Source organism: Ruditapes philippinarum, unplaced genomic scaffold, assembly GCF_026571515.1.
Source record: "Ruditapes philippinarum isolate M1 unplaced genomic scaffold, ASM2657151v2 ctg2328_1_1_1_1, whole genome shotgun sequence".
Lineage (NCBI taxonomy): Eukaryota > Metazoa > Mollusca > Bivalvia > Venerida > Veneridae > Ruditapes > Ruditapes philippinarum.
The window spans coordinates 152,026-168,361 of NW_026856099.1; the positions used below are offsets into that span (position 1 = coordinate 152,026).

The window sequence follows — 16,336 nt, forward strand, 5'->3', positions numbered from 1 at the left end:
TAAATAAAATCAATGACCCACGGGGCGGGGCCAATTTTGACCCAAGGGCTTTTATTTGAACAAACTTTGTAGACACTCACTAGAAGATGTTTCATGCTTAGTATCTAAACTCTAGCTATTTGGGTTTTTTCAAAGAAGATTTTTAAAAAAAGTTTTTGCAATACACATAATTATAAGGAAAATCAATGACCCTGGGCAGGGCCAATTTTGACCCCAGGGCTCTTATTTGAACAAATTTGGTAGACACCCGTTAGAACATCTTTCATGGTAAATATCTTAGCTCTAGCTCTTTGGGTTCTTTAAAAGGAGATTTTATAAGTTTTTACTATATCCATATAGGGAAAATCAATGACCCCCTGGGGCGGGGCCAGTTTTGACCCCAGGGCTTTTATTTGAAAAAACTTGGTAGACAACCATTAGAAGATGTTTCATGCTAAATATCTGAGCTCTAGCTCTTTGGGTTTTTTAAAAAGAAGATATTTTAAGTTTTTTCTATCGGTTGCCATAGCAACCGGAGTTCTGCATGGAATTAAATTCTTTGAATAATTTTTAAAGGTGACCACCAAAGGAACATTCCTGTGAAGTTTGGATGAAATTAGCTCAGCGGTTTATGAGGAGATGTCATTTAAAGTAAATGTTTACGACGGAAGAAAAGCGGTCACAACAGCTCACCCTGTCATTTTGTGACAGGTGAGCTAAAAACTTGAATTTTCTGTTTATTATATACATTTTTCTCTTTTTATGCGGAAGGGGAATATAGGAATGGCCTTCGTCTGTCCATCTGTAACACTTTTGTGTCTGCTCCGAAACTTTTAAACCGCTGAAAATGTTTTGAAATAACTTGGCACAAATGATCACCATTATGAGATGATTAGCAGAGCGCAATAATTGGGTTGCTACCCCTAGGTTCAAGGTCACACTTAAAAGTCAAGTGTTAAAGTGTACATTTTATGTCCGCTCAATAACATTTAAAACGCTGTAATGTTTTTCTGATGACTTGGCAAAAATCATCACCAATATGACACGATGTGCAGAACCCAACATCCAGGTTGCTACCCCCAAGCTAAGGGTTAACTGTTCTCCATAACTTTTTTTAACTTTATGGAAGATTTTAAATAACTTTGCTCAAGTAAGTACTATCAAGGTCATGTTTTTTGTTAAAGGTCAAGAAGTACACATACATGTCCGCTGCGGAAAGGGATTTAGCTGTCCTTCAGACTGCCTTGTTAGACATTACAATTTGAACGACTTCCCATTAAATTTTGTGTATTGGCTGAATTTAGAAGAATGGAGACTGGCAAGACACCAGTGAAAATATGGAAAATATGTTTAACTGTAGTGAAAAATAATTTTTACAGTGAAAATACAAAATGAAAATATGCATTTAATTTCATCAATTTTGCTCAATATTTCATTTAAAAGTATATGATAAATAAGAATATGCAAATGATACATTTCTATTGTTTTATCAATATTTGAAATATTTAAGGAAAAATACACAGTAGACCAATCCACTTTAAAGCACTGACAGTAATGTTAACAAACAAACTTTCCATTTTGGAATTTATTTATTACCATTTTATGTATGTTATACATTTTTGGCTAAGACATGTTTACATTGCCAATTATTTCTACCATTTACTGCAAAATCATCACTATTTGTGTGGCACAAATTTAATCCACAAATTTAACATCCAATGAAATTTCATTTTGTCTATTGTATAATTTTTTTACATTATAATATTTATTTTTTACTTTTCCATTATTTGCATTTTCCTTTTTTGCTAAAATATACAATCCATGGATATAAAAACCCATAAAATATCCTTTGAAACAAAACCACGAAATTTCATGCCAAGGAAATTAAATTAATTCACTATACATCAGTGGGAAATTCCCCTGAATTTAAATTTTCCAGAAGAAACTCTCAACTTCCTTTCAATACTGCACGGATTTCTGAAACTTAAAGGCACACTATGCCTCAGAAACGAATATTTTTTTCATTCTTAAGGACATTAAAAATGTGAAAATAAAAGCAATTCTGAGGCAAATTGGGCCTTTAATGTTGGCTTCATCGCACTTGTTGGATTTATAGACAATATAGAAAACGCTTTAGCAATCAGGGACAAATATCACTGCCTCCAACCCCTGAAAACATCCAATAATCTTCATTCCTGAACATGAGTAGTGTGTATAGATTGTCACCGTTTCTATGGAAACCATGGTCATATTTCCAGGAGAGGGGAGTGTCCATAAAACCATGGACTGTAACACTGCACCACGGCAGGTTCTTCTCTTTCATGTATTTCCTGTGAAGAAAAATAACACAAATTTTACATTTTTGACAGTCGCCAGAGGCTCGCATAATATAATTTCATTAAACTTGTGCAATAAATTCAGTATTGAACTTACACTCACTCAATATCCTCTTTATATTCTACTAACAAAAATTTATGCAATAATAAAATATATTCTACTAACAAAAATTTAATCAGAAATCTTGATGGGGACGATGATATCTATTTAACTGTCTTCACCTGACTAATATGACTACACAAAATATTTCAAAAGTTAACAAGGACTTCCAACAAAATAATAATGTAATACCTTAGTAGATCTACTGTTTGCTGGACAGTTTCTGGATGAAAAAATCCCTGGTACTGACAGCCAACACAACATTTCACCTCTCTGTTAGGACTGGGACAAGAATATGTTGATACATACCCATCTTCTTCATACCTACAATATGTAACATTTTCATAGTAAACCATGATTTGAACAAATCTTTGAAAGAGATACTGGTTAAAAAGTCCACCACACAAACCAGGTATTGGATTGAAACCTTTCTATAGCCACAACTAACTTTCTAAAATGATAATTTCACCCCTTGCAGTAATACCTCCAATACAAGAGCACTGCCTGCTTAGTTATAGGGACATAATTATGTTGACTTTCTAGCTTTACTGGTGGAGGAAGACCTCAGGTTTTCCTCCTTGCATTATTTTCGGCATGAATGGGCAACCGAGTAGAACCAACGGCATTCCTTAAGATAGCTTTCCAGACATGAAAGAATCCAAAGTCTCTGGCGGGATTTAAACCCATAGCAGTGAGGGCCAAGTGTTTTGAAGTCAGTAACATGAACCACTCGGTCATGATCCCTATACATGTATTTTGTCAGAAGGAATAAGTCACTTCTCTCCTTTTTCTTGTCTACCTTGAACCCTTAACTCAATTTTCAGAGGTCAGTGAGAACTAACAAACAAGAGCACCACTAGGCGGAGCATTATATGCCCGAAAGTGTTTTTTGTTTTTTTAGTAAGGATGAAGCATTTGTAAGACATGGGAATTAAATAAAGTATTACCTCCTTCAAATAGCAATCCTCCTATGCAGTTTGAACACTGTGAGCCAAATGGAATTTAAGTTATAGTTCCAGAAACTGTTTTCAGTTTTTAAGTAATCTTGACCTTTGACCTTGTGACCCCAAAATCGATAGGGGTCTTCTACCAAATATGGACAATCATCCTTTGAAGTTTTAATATTGTGGGCCAAATGGAATTTAAGATATGCTCCGGAAACCAAATTGCTAACGGACAGACGCCAGGGGGTATAACATAATTTTTTCGGGCATATAAAAAGCATACTTTCTTTTAGTGTGCTGTTTTTGTGATGTCTAAAACAAGCATGTATAACACCATGATAACAGTTTATAACGTAATTTAAATGGTTTCAACTGTGATAGCTATTTGATTCGATATAGATTCAATATTGGGCTTTCGATGTACCAATAATACAAAATTTTCCATCAATGACATCGCTATCACTAAGGTACCAAATATGTTGAGAAAGCAAGATCTTACATGTCTATGCCCACAGCACAAGCACCCAACCATTCAAACATCTCCTCATAGCCGCATGCTTGTTGGTCATTGCTAGGACAGAGTATCTCCGAATCTATGATAGGTACCCTCATATCTGTAAACTTATGTAACGTTTTGGACATCTTCACTCGGCTACATTGTATGTTATTTGACACAAAGTAGTTCTGGATAGAAGATGTACACACTTTTTCATCTGAAATTGTTCATTAGAATATAACTTTCATTAATTGAAAACATAAAACTAGAGATGCCATTCAAGACAGCATGCTGACTAATCTGAGGAATAATCTATAAAAATTATGCTAGAGTTCGGTTCATGACCAGTGACCTTAAATCTTCCCTGTTAAGAACCGTCAAGTTTTAAAAAATGACCTCTTCAGTGGTTCAAGAGCCAGACTGTGTGTTCAAAACTGTAACAAGAAATTTTCTCAGCAAAGTGAAGAAATCAGTAAAATTCAATGCATGAGTATCCAAAAATCGTAACTTGAAAAATTTTACAGTTATTGAGTTAAGGTTTCAAGAGAATGCTGTCCCAGATAAACTTTAATTAAGTGAATTGTTATATCATTGCTGATGGGGTATTATATGTAAAGCCCTTCTATTTTTTAAATAGCAAATTGAAAACCATTTGATCATGATACAAATGTAATTGATAGTTAAATGGAAACACATGCAAAATTTTCATTTCTTCGTTTTGAATTTTTTATTCATTATTCTGTAAATGTCCTCAAAATGAATACACTAGGCAGTCACAGGACAAAACTTTTCTCCTTATAAAGAATAAAATGGTGGTTTCCTAACTTGACCCGCGTGGGTCAGGTTAGAGCGTTAAGATTTCACAATAGTTGTCACAATGAACTCTGGAAACGTTAAAGAACCTGTAAAATGAACGACTTAGACTTGTTTCAATCATACAATATCCAGAATATATGTTATTGTAACTTGGAGGGTTTGTTCAAGTCACGTGACTAGTTTTAAAAGTACTCGGTTATTCTGTTGGCGTCTAAATTTTGTTACAAATATGTAGATCTATTTAATTAAGCTTCAAACAAAATAGAATTCATGCCGAAATACATGCTGGGACAAAAAATAATGTCATTTTAGCGTGATTTGAGTACATAAGATCATTTTAATATTTTTGTCATAAATTTGCCTGAGTATCTCTTTAAGCTTGTTTAGTTAGTTTAACCATATTTATTTTAGCTAAATTGCAAAATAAGCTCTGACAACTTATATTTGAGCCGCGTCACGACAAAACCAACATTATGGGTTTGCGACCAGCATGGATCCTGATCAGACTGCGCGCAGTCTGATCAAGGATCCATGCTGTTCCCTATCAGTTTCTCTATTTGTAATAGGGTTTGTAAGTAAACAGCATGGATCCTGATCAGACTGCGCGGATGCGCAGGATGATCTGGATTCATGCAGGTCGCAAACGCATTATGTTGGTTTTGTTGTGACGCGGCTCGTTTATCAATTTCAAATCTGCTTCCTGGTACAAACCAGTACTGGTTCCATATGAGCAATCATGGTTGTGAATCAAGTAGGGCTCAGACCCATGATCCCCAGGTTGAAAAATAGACACCTTGACCACTAGGCAACCGCTCACATCACCTTCATTAGATTACAGGATCCAATGTCTTCATGTTTGAAAACAAATCATAACTTTTAGCACATCACCTTAAAACTCCCTTAACCCCCACCCTCACACAAAAACAAAACAACTAGCTAAGAAATAAAGTAGCAAACAAACAAGGACTTTGCAGCTTACTGTTAGATTTCCATGTGACTAATAAATTAAAGAAGGGAAGTTGCGCAAGACACCGTTTAACACGGTCATACAGCTTCTGTCCTGGATGAAACTTCTCTGCCAAGACATCCACTTGTACCACTGAAATAATAAAAGTACATATGATTTATGAAGTGTTTATTAAAATCAAAGAATAATGACTCAAAGGCATCAGAAAAAGGATTTCTCATAAAATTAATATAAATACATCTATGTTGTGGAAAATAAGTTTAACCCATATAGCTGCATGCCACCAGATGAGTCAAAATATTTCAAGAAAATAAAACTAAATAAAAATGTACCAAGATTTTAAGACAATAAGCGCCGCAATGCGACCAAAACCAGGTTTTCAACAACCAAGTTTTGATGTGACAGCAATCAATAGGTCAAAGTGCACTGAAGTTATTGAGTAGATACTTAATATTCTATTGTAAGCAAATTACCTTGACCTTGCTCCCAGACTAAGTGGCAATCCAAAGCTGCCACTCAGCAAGTTCGGTGACAAAAGGTCAAAGCAAACTCAAGTTATAACATGAAAACTAAATGCATTAACCTTGATCACAGACACCTGGGTAGCAATCCCAAGCTGCCTCTTGATATTACCTATCCATTCATCAAGTTTGGCGTCAATAGGCCAAAGCAAACTCAAGTTATTGAGCAGAAACTGAATTTCTATTTTTAGTAACAGTGACCTTGACCTAGATCACAGACACCTGGGTGGCAATCCCAAGCTGCCTCTTGATATAAGCTATCCATACACCAAGTTTGATGTGAATAGGCCAAAGCAAACTCAAGTTATTGAGCAGAAAATGAATTTCTATTTTTAGTGACAGTGACCTTGACCTTGATCACAGACACCTGGGTAGCAATCCCAAGCTGCCTCTTGATATTACCTATCCATACACCAAGTTTGGTGTCAATAGGCCAAAGCAAACTCAAGTTATTGAGCGGAAACTGAATTTCTATTTTTAGTAACAGTGACCTTGACCTTGATCACAGACACCTGGGTAGCAATCCCAAGCTGCCTCTTGATATAAGCTATCCATACACCAAGTTTGGTGTGAATAGGCCAAAGCAAACTCAAATTATTGAGCGGAAACTGAATTTCTATTTTTAGTAACAGTGACCTTGACCTTGATCACAGACACCTGGGTAGCAATCCCAAGCTGCCTCTTGATATAAGCTACCTACACACCAAGTTTGGTGTGAATAGGCCAAAGCAAACTAAAGTTATTGAGCGGAAACCAAAAGTTGACGCCTGACCGCCCGCCCGCCGACTTCGGCGTTACAATAACCCGGTTTTCGTTGAAAACCTGGTTAAAAAGTAAAGCGATTCAAGTAATAATTTACATGTTATGTGCCATTTATGACTGATTTTGCGTTATTTATCACCATATTTCTACTGTTTGACTAACGCAGTGTTATTTTTGTTTATTTTTGACCTCTTTTTGGTCATTCACGCGGATTGTAAGTGCCATTTTCAATATCTGAATTACTCTCTGTGTTCATAAATACATTTCAAAATTTTCATAAAAATTAGCATAAATCTGTTGGCATGCTGCTTTAATGTACTGAAAACGAGCCAGGCCGGAAAACACATGCATGTAGGTACATGTACCTCAATGTTCATACAATTTTTGTACAAACTCTGCAGGGTAAGGGTTATACTAGCCAAAAGTTTTTTGTTTTTTTTCAAAGAATGAACTTGGAATCATATCCAGTCCTTATAATTATTGTATACATGTATCATATTCTCTACCTAATTATAGATGAGACAGACAGTGTCAGTTCTCAATTAAAGACAATTTATCTAATATACACAAAACTGACATGTGTACAGAAGTTGCAAAAATTCACATAAAGATATGTTAGCTTGTTTCTCTTGTTTAATTGCCAAAGTTAATACATTTTTTATCATATGAGCCGCGTCATGACAAAACCAACAAAATGGGTTTGCGACCAGCATGGATCCAGACCAGCCTGCGCATCCACGCAGTCTGATCAGGATCCATGCTGTGTGCTTACCAAGTCTATTACAAGTAGAGAAACTGATAGCGACACAGCATGGATCCTGATCAGACTGCGCGGATGCGCAGGCTGGTCTGGGCCATGCTGGTCGCAAACCCATTATGTTGGTTTTGTCATGACACGGCTCAAATCTTGGCGGTTGGTCAACTTAACCAGCTTTCCTGGATAACTAACCAGTAACACTTAATTTCTCTGCAAGTGACTCTCTGGTAATCTCACATTATTTCCAAATCAACAGTGAGAGAACGACTATCATTAGGATCAGTTGTCACAGAGAAATTGTGCCTCTCTCAAGGATCGAATTTGTCTCCCCTGGATTATAACTCTCTTATGTTCTCCATATTGAGCTCAGCGGGTGATGGACGTAAAAGGTAATGAGCCACTTGGTCATGACTAAACTACAGTAACAAATTAGATATATTCTTGGGTAAATCATTAAACTAAACAGAAGAAAATTTTAGAATACTTTAACTGCTTAATTTATGAAATGAACTTGTCTAAATTTATAACTTTCAATTATTATTTCAAGTAATCTCAATACCATAAATCTAGATTTATTGACATGGTGCCTGGTCCTGACTGCATGAATGTACCAGCTAACATGGCTCTTAAAATAGTGGTATAGATCTATTGTTGTTTTAACCAGCATTTAGAGATAAATATAATTTGAGCCGCGCCATGTCAAAACCAACATAATTGGTTTGCCACCAGCATGGATCCAGACCAGACTGCCAACCGTGCAGTCTGATTAGGATCCATGCTGTTCACTTACAAAGCCTATAACAAGTCGAGAAATATATAGCGAACAGGTCGCAAATGCATTATGTTGGTTTCGTCATGGTGCGCCTCATTTTTACCCACCAAATTTTCCTGTATTCTTGTCTACATGTGACGGCTGACCATTTATACCAAACTTCTGATATGTATCTTTGCACAAGTTCAACACAAGTTTCCCTGAATAAAGAAAACACCATTTGAATAATTATTGTGAACAAAAAATACAATAATCAACAAACAAAACTTACTGGTAGGGACAAAAAGTTTCATTCTTCAAATTATACCACATGCTTAACCTGTACTCTGCTGATATCTTTTTAATAAAATTGTCCGGACTTTAAGTCTCAAGAACACTATTATTCTCTCTCTTTGTTCTTTTTGTGTCATGTACATGTATCTATTTCTATATTTCTTCTTTTTGTGTATTTCTTTTACAGTTTATGAAACAGTACACATAGGCCACATATCTGAACCATCTTTTGTTTATTGGCCACTAGTAAAGTTACAGTGATTTAGTATTTTGTACAAAAGACAAAATACCAGGTTGTTTACATCTGCCTATTTTATTACAGATAATTTTACATTCCAGACTGCTTTTTTACCACATGCTCTAAATTAGTTTCAAATATCATTAAAAACACAGCTTCTTTTTTAAAGGGAAAATTAAATAAATATCTGAGGATAAATGTGCCTTTAAATTTGGAACTATCAAGTCTTATCTAAAAGGGTTTTGCTTTTACCAAATGGGACTCCAGGGACTGTAAATATTTTTTCGAGGTTTTCATTAAATATTTTATGGAACTCTATACCAAGGGAATAATTTGCAAACAAAATTTCAGATAATTTGCTCATATCTTTTCCGAATATTTTTTTTTTTTTTCAGAATAATAATTTTTATAAGGTTTTATAACAATACAGTTTTTATTTTTATGTCATAGTTCAGTTGAACACCAAGCAATTAAGGGTAAAAAATTCAACATAAGTCTTACATTCTGAAAAATTTTAACAACAGAGGCATTCGAAGCCACTGTCTGAACTAGAAATTAAAATCAACAAAAAGGTAAGTTTTGAAATAATTAATGAACTTTGTCTTACCTGTAGGCAGTAGAGCAACACAATTGTCTGTATCTATCGCTGTTCCATGTGATATCATAAGTACACTACCTGATAAACAAAATAAATTCATATGAATTTGATAAACACAGGATACTCATATGAGCAACAACTGATAAACACAATAAAAAATATAATTTGATAAACATGTAGGATATATGAGCAACAACTTATAAACACAATAAAAAAATATAATTTGATAAACATGTATGATATCATAATTATGAGCAACAACTGATAAACAACAAATATTTCATATAAACAATACATGGTAAACAGTCAATTAGCCCTAAAATAAAATATTGTTTGTGTCCCCTCCGTTAACCTACCCAGAAAATTTAAGTTGGAATAGCTTCCTCAAATGAAAGAATCCAAAGACTCAAGGATTCAAACCAACTGACGTGAGGGACAAGATGTTCAAAATCAGTGAACTTGGCCTCAGAGGCCCCAATTTGTTAAATAACTTAATATTTGTATACATTGTACTTTAAGCTTTACAATCAAATTAAAATGAATTCTCTATGAACCAAATCAATACTACATGAAACAAATATAAAATCTAAGACAACAGTGGTTAAAATCAAGCACCTGATAAATACACAAAGCATCGAACATAACTTTCTATACAAATAAGATATAATTATGAAAATAACCTAATTAGAGGTAATCAAAAAGGATATGATTTTTAGATCAAAACTAGTAAACATCTATATTTTCACAGATGTCTTTCTCCTATGTTTTACATGTATTTCCTATTCAATAAAACATAATGAATGAGTGGAAGATGAAGAATATTGGATATCGATTTATTTGTGCTCTTTTCAATTATGGTTAAAATATAAATCTTAAATCAATAAATTAAGCTAAAGACAGGCGATATATCCTTGAGTTACATAAAAGGTTTCTATATCTCTGTGAACAAGCGTCTAAAACTTAAATTTTAGTTGTTCAGTTAAGTTGTAAGCTGCTGGAATGGTAAGTGATTATCCTTTACCACTACAACAAAGCCAAGCCAGACTACACAGGAAGTCGGTCTGCAACGTCTGACCACACTCTATACTGTTGGTAGCTCTTTTTTGTAATTTGTAAAGAAATTCCTTAAACTTCCAATGGACTCAAATTCAAAGCAAATTAATTACACAAGTTTAGCAGGTTAACAAACAGAGAAAATATAATAAGAAATAACATAATAATATTATAATTATGAACATGAAAAAATAATCACTGCACCTCCTTTAATGAAGCCATCTATAAACTCTATGTCAACCAATGTTTGTAGAGGTACTTGCTTTGCAAGATACGCCAACTGGCCATCTAACAGGTTGTCTACTGATGTAGGAATCTTGGCATACTCTGGTAGCATGATATGAACCTGCAATGACAAAATGATAAAAGTATTTATTTATACAGAATTTATTTAAGTTAAAGAGAGTAGGAAACTTTAAGCTTATACTTATAGACATGGTCTGGAATCTATTACTGAAACCAACAAGTACTGAGCAATGAGTGTAAAAGTCTCTTGCTCAAGGAAACAACACATATTTTCACCCATCAATTTTATGGGTTTTTGAACTGGTATCAATGTTTCTTTATTAATGTATTCTGTTTTAATCACAGACGTTTCGGGTCCCCTGTAAACACCATAGGTGTTCAGTGCGTTGATTGGTCACTACCCCTGGCCAAACCCCTTCCCCCTCTTAACCACTCTACAAAAATCCTACCTCTTAAAACCATGTAAACTGCAGTATTTTTCATTTGAAACATGTTTTAATAATTGGTATATGTTTTTAATTCAATAACATTCATTTTCGCAACAAAAAAAAAATGATATCTACATATATATATTTAGTAAAGGTATGCAACTCGCCGCTCATTTTTCAGCACTCGTCTTAATATGAACTCCATAACTCCAACATTTATTCACAAATTTTCAATATCTTGGTACCAAATAGAAAGGAATTAAAGCTGTCATTACAATCATTTCAAGTTTTAAGAAGATATGTAATCTCGAAGTCACCGCAAGTGTAACTCAACAGAGACCTGACCACTGAGTTTTTGTCAAAATTACCTGACTAAACGGCAGTTTATTCAAAATGAATGAATATTTTTTTGAATTGCGCATATAAATTATATTATTATTGTAATAACTGTCCAATCAAAACATCATATAAAACTATAACGAACCGTTTTCCAATATGTCAAATTCCAAATCAAAATGCAAGTAATAGTTCTGCAGAGTGCTCTCCTCTTTATTTTTTTGTACGGAGTATTTTCATTGGTCTAAGGTTTTGACACGACCAATGAAAATACTCCATACGAATGCATCCGTTTATACATGTGTACTGTCATTTTGGATGGTTTATACATGTGTACTGTCATTTTGGATGGAGAATTTAACTAATCCGAAAAACGGTTCGTTATAGTTTTATATGATGTTTTGATTGACCAGCTAGTTGCATACCTTTACTAAATATATATATATCATTTTTTTATTTTTTGTGGAAAATGAAGGTAATTGAATAAAAAGCATATACATATACCAAATATTAAAACATGTTTCAAATGAAAAATACTGCAATTTACATGGTTTTGAGTGGTAGGAGGGTTGTAGTGTGGGTGAGACAGGGCTCTACAAATTTTTTTGGAATAGAGTTGTCCAGGACAACTGACCTAGCAAAATAGAGTTGTCCCAAAATTGACCACAAGTGTCCAAGTCTCGGTAAATGTTCAGTATGCGTAGTATGTATATCCAAAGAAGAAGTAAAAACAATTAATTTTTTTAATATTTTTAAGTTACATTTTGTATTTCATTTAGTATAAAATAGAACATTTTGTTTCAACTGAAATAGTTTTGATTGTTCAGCACTCTTCCCAGGTACCTTTCAGCACTGTTCAAGTTCAATAGCCTGTGTAGGCCTATATGTTTTGTTTCAGTTTTATTTTTTTTTCCTGAATTTTTATCCTTGATCTTGAAAATTTAAGTAAAATTATTCTAACATGAATCTAGTTAGCCATAGCCTCTCTCAGTTTCCACATTTCACATTGGACATGGTAAATAAGAAAAAGACAGTCATTATTACCCGGTAGGGAAATATAAAATATGATAGTGAATTAGACTATTCAAATACTTACAAATCTCATCATTATTTATCTTAACATTGTCAAAAAATCTCATCATTATTTATCTTATCATTATTTATCTTAACATTGTCAAAAGTCCTTTTGATTCATAAGTAACAAAAGATTTTTAATATTTCTACTTGCTGATTAAACTGATTAAAACTGCCTCACGATTTATATCACGATTTATATAAAAAATCGGTATCGCGAAAATATGTGACAAATGAAAAATTTTCAGTTTTCCTCATAAATTATACTATTTTGACTATTGTATGTTCGAATGCGTTCATAATAGATGCTTTTTTTGGATATTTTAATATTGTTTTCCACTTAGGAATTCATCAAAAAGCCTAAAACAAAAAATTCCAAATTTGCAATTCACGGCACAAATTACTGTCTGCTTGTGTCAATCTGGGATGTACTATAACATATGTTCCAGTGTCAATATATCAACTTCAAAGACCAAGTCTGTGACTTAATAATGTTTTTGACATGTCTATAGTAATGTTGGACTTTGTCTTTAAGATTTTATCAAACATTTAGTGTCTTATTCTATTTTTTATTGCCTGTGCCAATGTAAAAATTAATCAGCGTAGGCAACTGCTGAGCATTTGATTGCCTCAGGCGAAGATTACTGGCGCCACCATGCTGTGAAGGGTCGTATCAATAACATAATTTTACAGTTGTCCAAGATAAGCATCTGTCAAAATTTGACTTGTCCGGGACTAACTTTCTGCTTATTGTCAGTTGTCCCAAGTGGTTTTAGAGTTGTCCCGGACGTCGGACTATAGGATTTGTAGAGCCCTGTGAGAGATGGGGGCTTGGTCAGGGGGTAGTGACCAATCAATGCGCCGAACACTTATGGTAAACACTATCAAAAATATTTTAATATTAATTTAAACAGGAATGGAACATCTGTTACAACGATAAAACTGGTTTTCAAACAATTTTTGAGTATTTAAGCCAAGATGGCTTGTAAGCTCCTCCTATACAGTATTGTCAAAGATATCTTCAATAAATATCACTTGTATATCAAATCTTTGCCAGCTCCGGTCAAGTAGAGTTTTAAATGTCAAAATACTTTTAACTGAAAACAATCTTTTCATCTAAATTATTCCACTGGTCGATGCATCTAATATGGGGTAGTCAAAGTCCTATAGACTACACGTGTATATTTAAAAGAAAATCAAATAAAATAACAATTAATATATATATTAATAATATTAATATATAGAATTCTATACACATCAATGAAATTTTCAGTGTCAGTTCTAGTTAGGCGCCGCCATTTACAATGTAACTCAATGATAAAAGGCGGTGTATTCCGATAATGGAACAAATCTCAACTTTTCGGATTATGATTAAATTGTTGAGTGTTCCATTGAAAACAGAAGCGGGTTCAATATAATACCGAAATGACACCTTTAAAAACTGAAAAATATGAAAGGCTTATTTTTTAAAACTCCCCTTTATAGGCTTTGCCTAATTTCATATTTGGAAATGAATGTAACTTGTTTTATTCACACTTGGTTTAAATAGCTGGAATCACTGTAGTCCCACTGTACATAGGGGCCTAGTCCTTCATTGAAAGACATCGAATTTTCTTTTTTTTTACAGTTTGACGTTCATCGGAAAATGCGGATTTGACCCATAGCTTCAAATCCGCGGTTACGTCTAAATATTTGGACTAAAAGGGACCGTGTACATGTAATCCCCGAAATGCATTTCATTTTATCATTAATAAAAAACAATGCCATGCAAAATCAAACTTACTGAAGAATTAAATGAATGTTCCACAATACGTTCCTTATGTTTTTCTTTCTCATTTAAAAAGGAAGATCTCTCAAAAACTAGTTTTCCCAGAGAGGACACATTTTTCATGGGCGCAGACATTTTGGACGGTGCGTTGTCGTGATAAATCTGTATCGTTAAAAATTCGGTTTACTTTCGCTCATGCCGACTTGAGAGGTTGAACACCTCGCCAAAATACATCCTTTCTTCCATTCATTCTACATTGTACATGCATTACTGCCCTTAAATTTGACATTTTGCCCATTCAAGGGATAATTATAGTGAGTACGTGAACAAAGGTAAAAGTCAGAACATGTTTACATATTTTTGTCAGAATTCCCCTTTCAATTTATTATTTACTTTCGCATGAACGATAAATAACACACTTGGGTCCAAAGAAAATTTTTACTAAATATCTCTAAGAATTTACCTGAAACGGTCAATCTTATTTAAAAAGAGTGGGCGCAGATTTATTTTTTATTTTATGCAGGATATATATTCTATCCAAAACGTTTTCGAATATGGCCTGTTGGTCAATCATAATTATAGCAGTCAATCTTTCGAATTATTTCGTCAATTTAGTTCAACTTGAAGATGACAATATGAGCATAATGTCACTTTAACAATCAAGTCTGATTCTAACTAGCTATTAATTAGAATTTGTAGAGTGGGTCAAGCCTCTCAGTTAAGATGTTAAAACTGAGGCTAGACTGAACAACAATAGGAAGGCTATTCCAAAGACGTATACTTCTGGGAGAGAAAGAACTTTTGATGGTATTGTGTCCTCGAGTAGGGTATCAGGTAGTTCAGATTTCTTGTTTGAGTAAGGTGTTAAATTGGTGGTCAACAAAGACAATGTTGTTTTGGATATTATACAAGTAGGTTACAGCACTCATGTTTCGACGCTGCCCAAGGATTTGCCAATTAAGTTCATTTATCATTTTTAAGACACTACTTGTATAGTCATAATCATTAAAAATATATTTCGCAGCTGATCTTAAAAATTTGGACTTGCTCTATCTTATAATTTAAGTATTTCTGCCAAGGATGCCAAACTATGATATACATGTATATAATTATGATAAACAGTTGGATATATTCCTGATGAAAAATACTGCAAAATAGCTTTGCAAGTCACAATGAATACTAAAAACTGTGCAATTAAATTTTGGAATATATATCCTTAGTTATTTTTGTACGGCTTTATTAGACTATGAAGTTTAAAAACAGCTAGTGGACTTTGATCGACAGATCTGTTATTTGTTGCATTTGGTCGTGGTCTTTCAAATATAATTATTGGAAAGACACTGATTAGGTTTAATAGAAATTATACCATTCTAAGAGGTATAAAAATGTTAACGATATACTATGCTCAACTTTTGATATAGGAAAATATTGATAATTGCTACACAGTCTCTTTGTAAATATACAATAAAAATGTTTTGACTTCACACGAAGTACATATAGATATGCTATGTTTAAAACCTACACACTATAGGTGGTCACAATATGTATATGTAGTGTCATTAAAAACCTGGCAGTTTTTTTTAAAAGAAAGTACCAACTTTGCTTGACCCGTAATTGGGAACATATACACATATAGTTAATTCATTCTTTTATTTCAAAATAGGCATATCTGGTAAGAATTTTATAGATTTCAATAAATTTCCCATAATTAAATTTTACTAGTATATCTTTTTAATGAATTCTCAAAATCTGCCTTCGGTTGGCATCCTGTCGGGGGCCCCTTTTTTCCCCGGAGGGGTTTTCTTTGGGACAAAATAAAATATGATCATAAAAAAATCTTTTTAGTACTAATTGAAATTTTGGTCAAATAGT

General features: G+C 33.7%; 1 protein-coding gene across 1 annotated transcript; it reads right to left on the minus strand.

Moving 5' to 3' along the window:
- Nucleotides 1–1,549: 1,549 nt before the first annotated feature.
- LOC132745401 (ribonuclease P protein subunit p40-like) lies at nt 1,550–14,604 on the minus strand. The gene is made up of 8 exons (XM_060734314.1): nt 14,480–14,604; nt 10,817–10,958; nt 9,569–9,637; nt 8,558–8,650; nt 5,651–5,770; nt 3,859–4,072; nt 2,608–2,739; nt 1,550–2,309 (listed from the first exon to the last, which is right to left on the minus strand). The coding sequence occupies exons 1-8, from the start codon at nt 14,597–14,599 to the stop codon at nt 2,120–2,122; spliced, it is 1,080 nt and encodes a 359-aa protein (XP_060590297.1). The 5' UTR covers nt 14,600–14,604; the 3' UTR covers nt 1,550–2,119.
- Between the last annotated feature and the right edge of the window lie 1,732 nt (nt 14,605–16,336).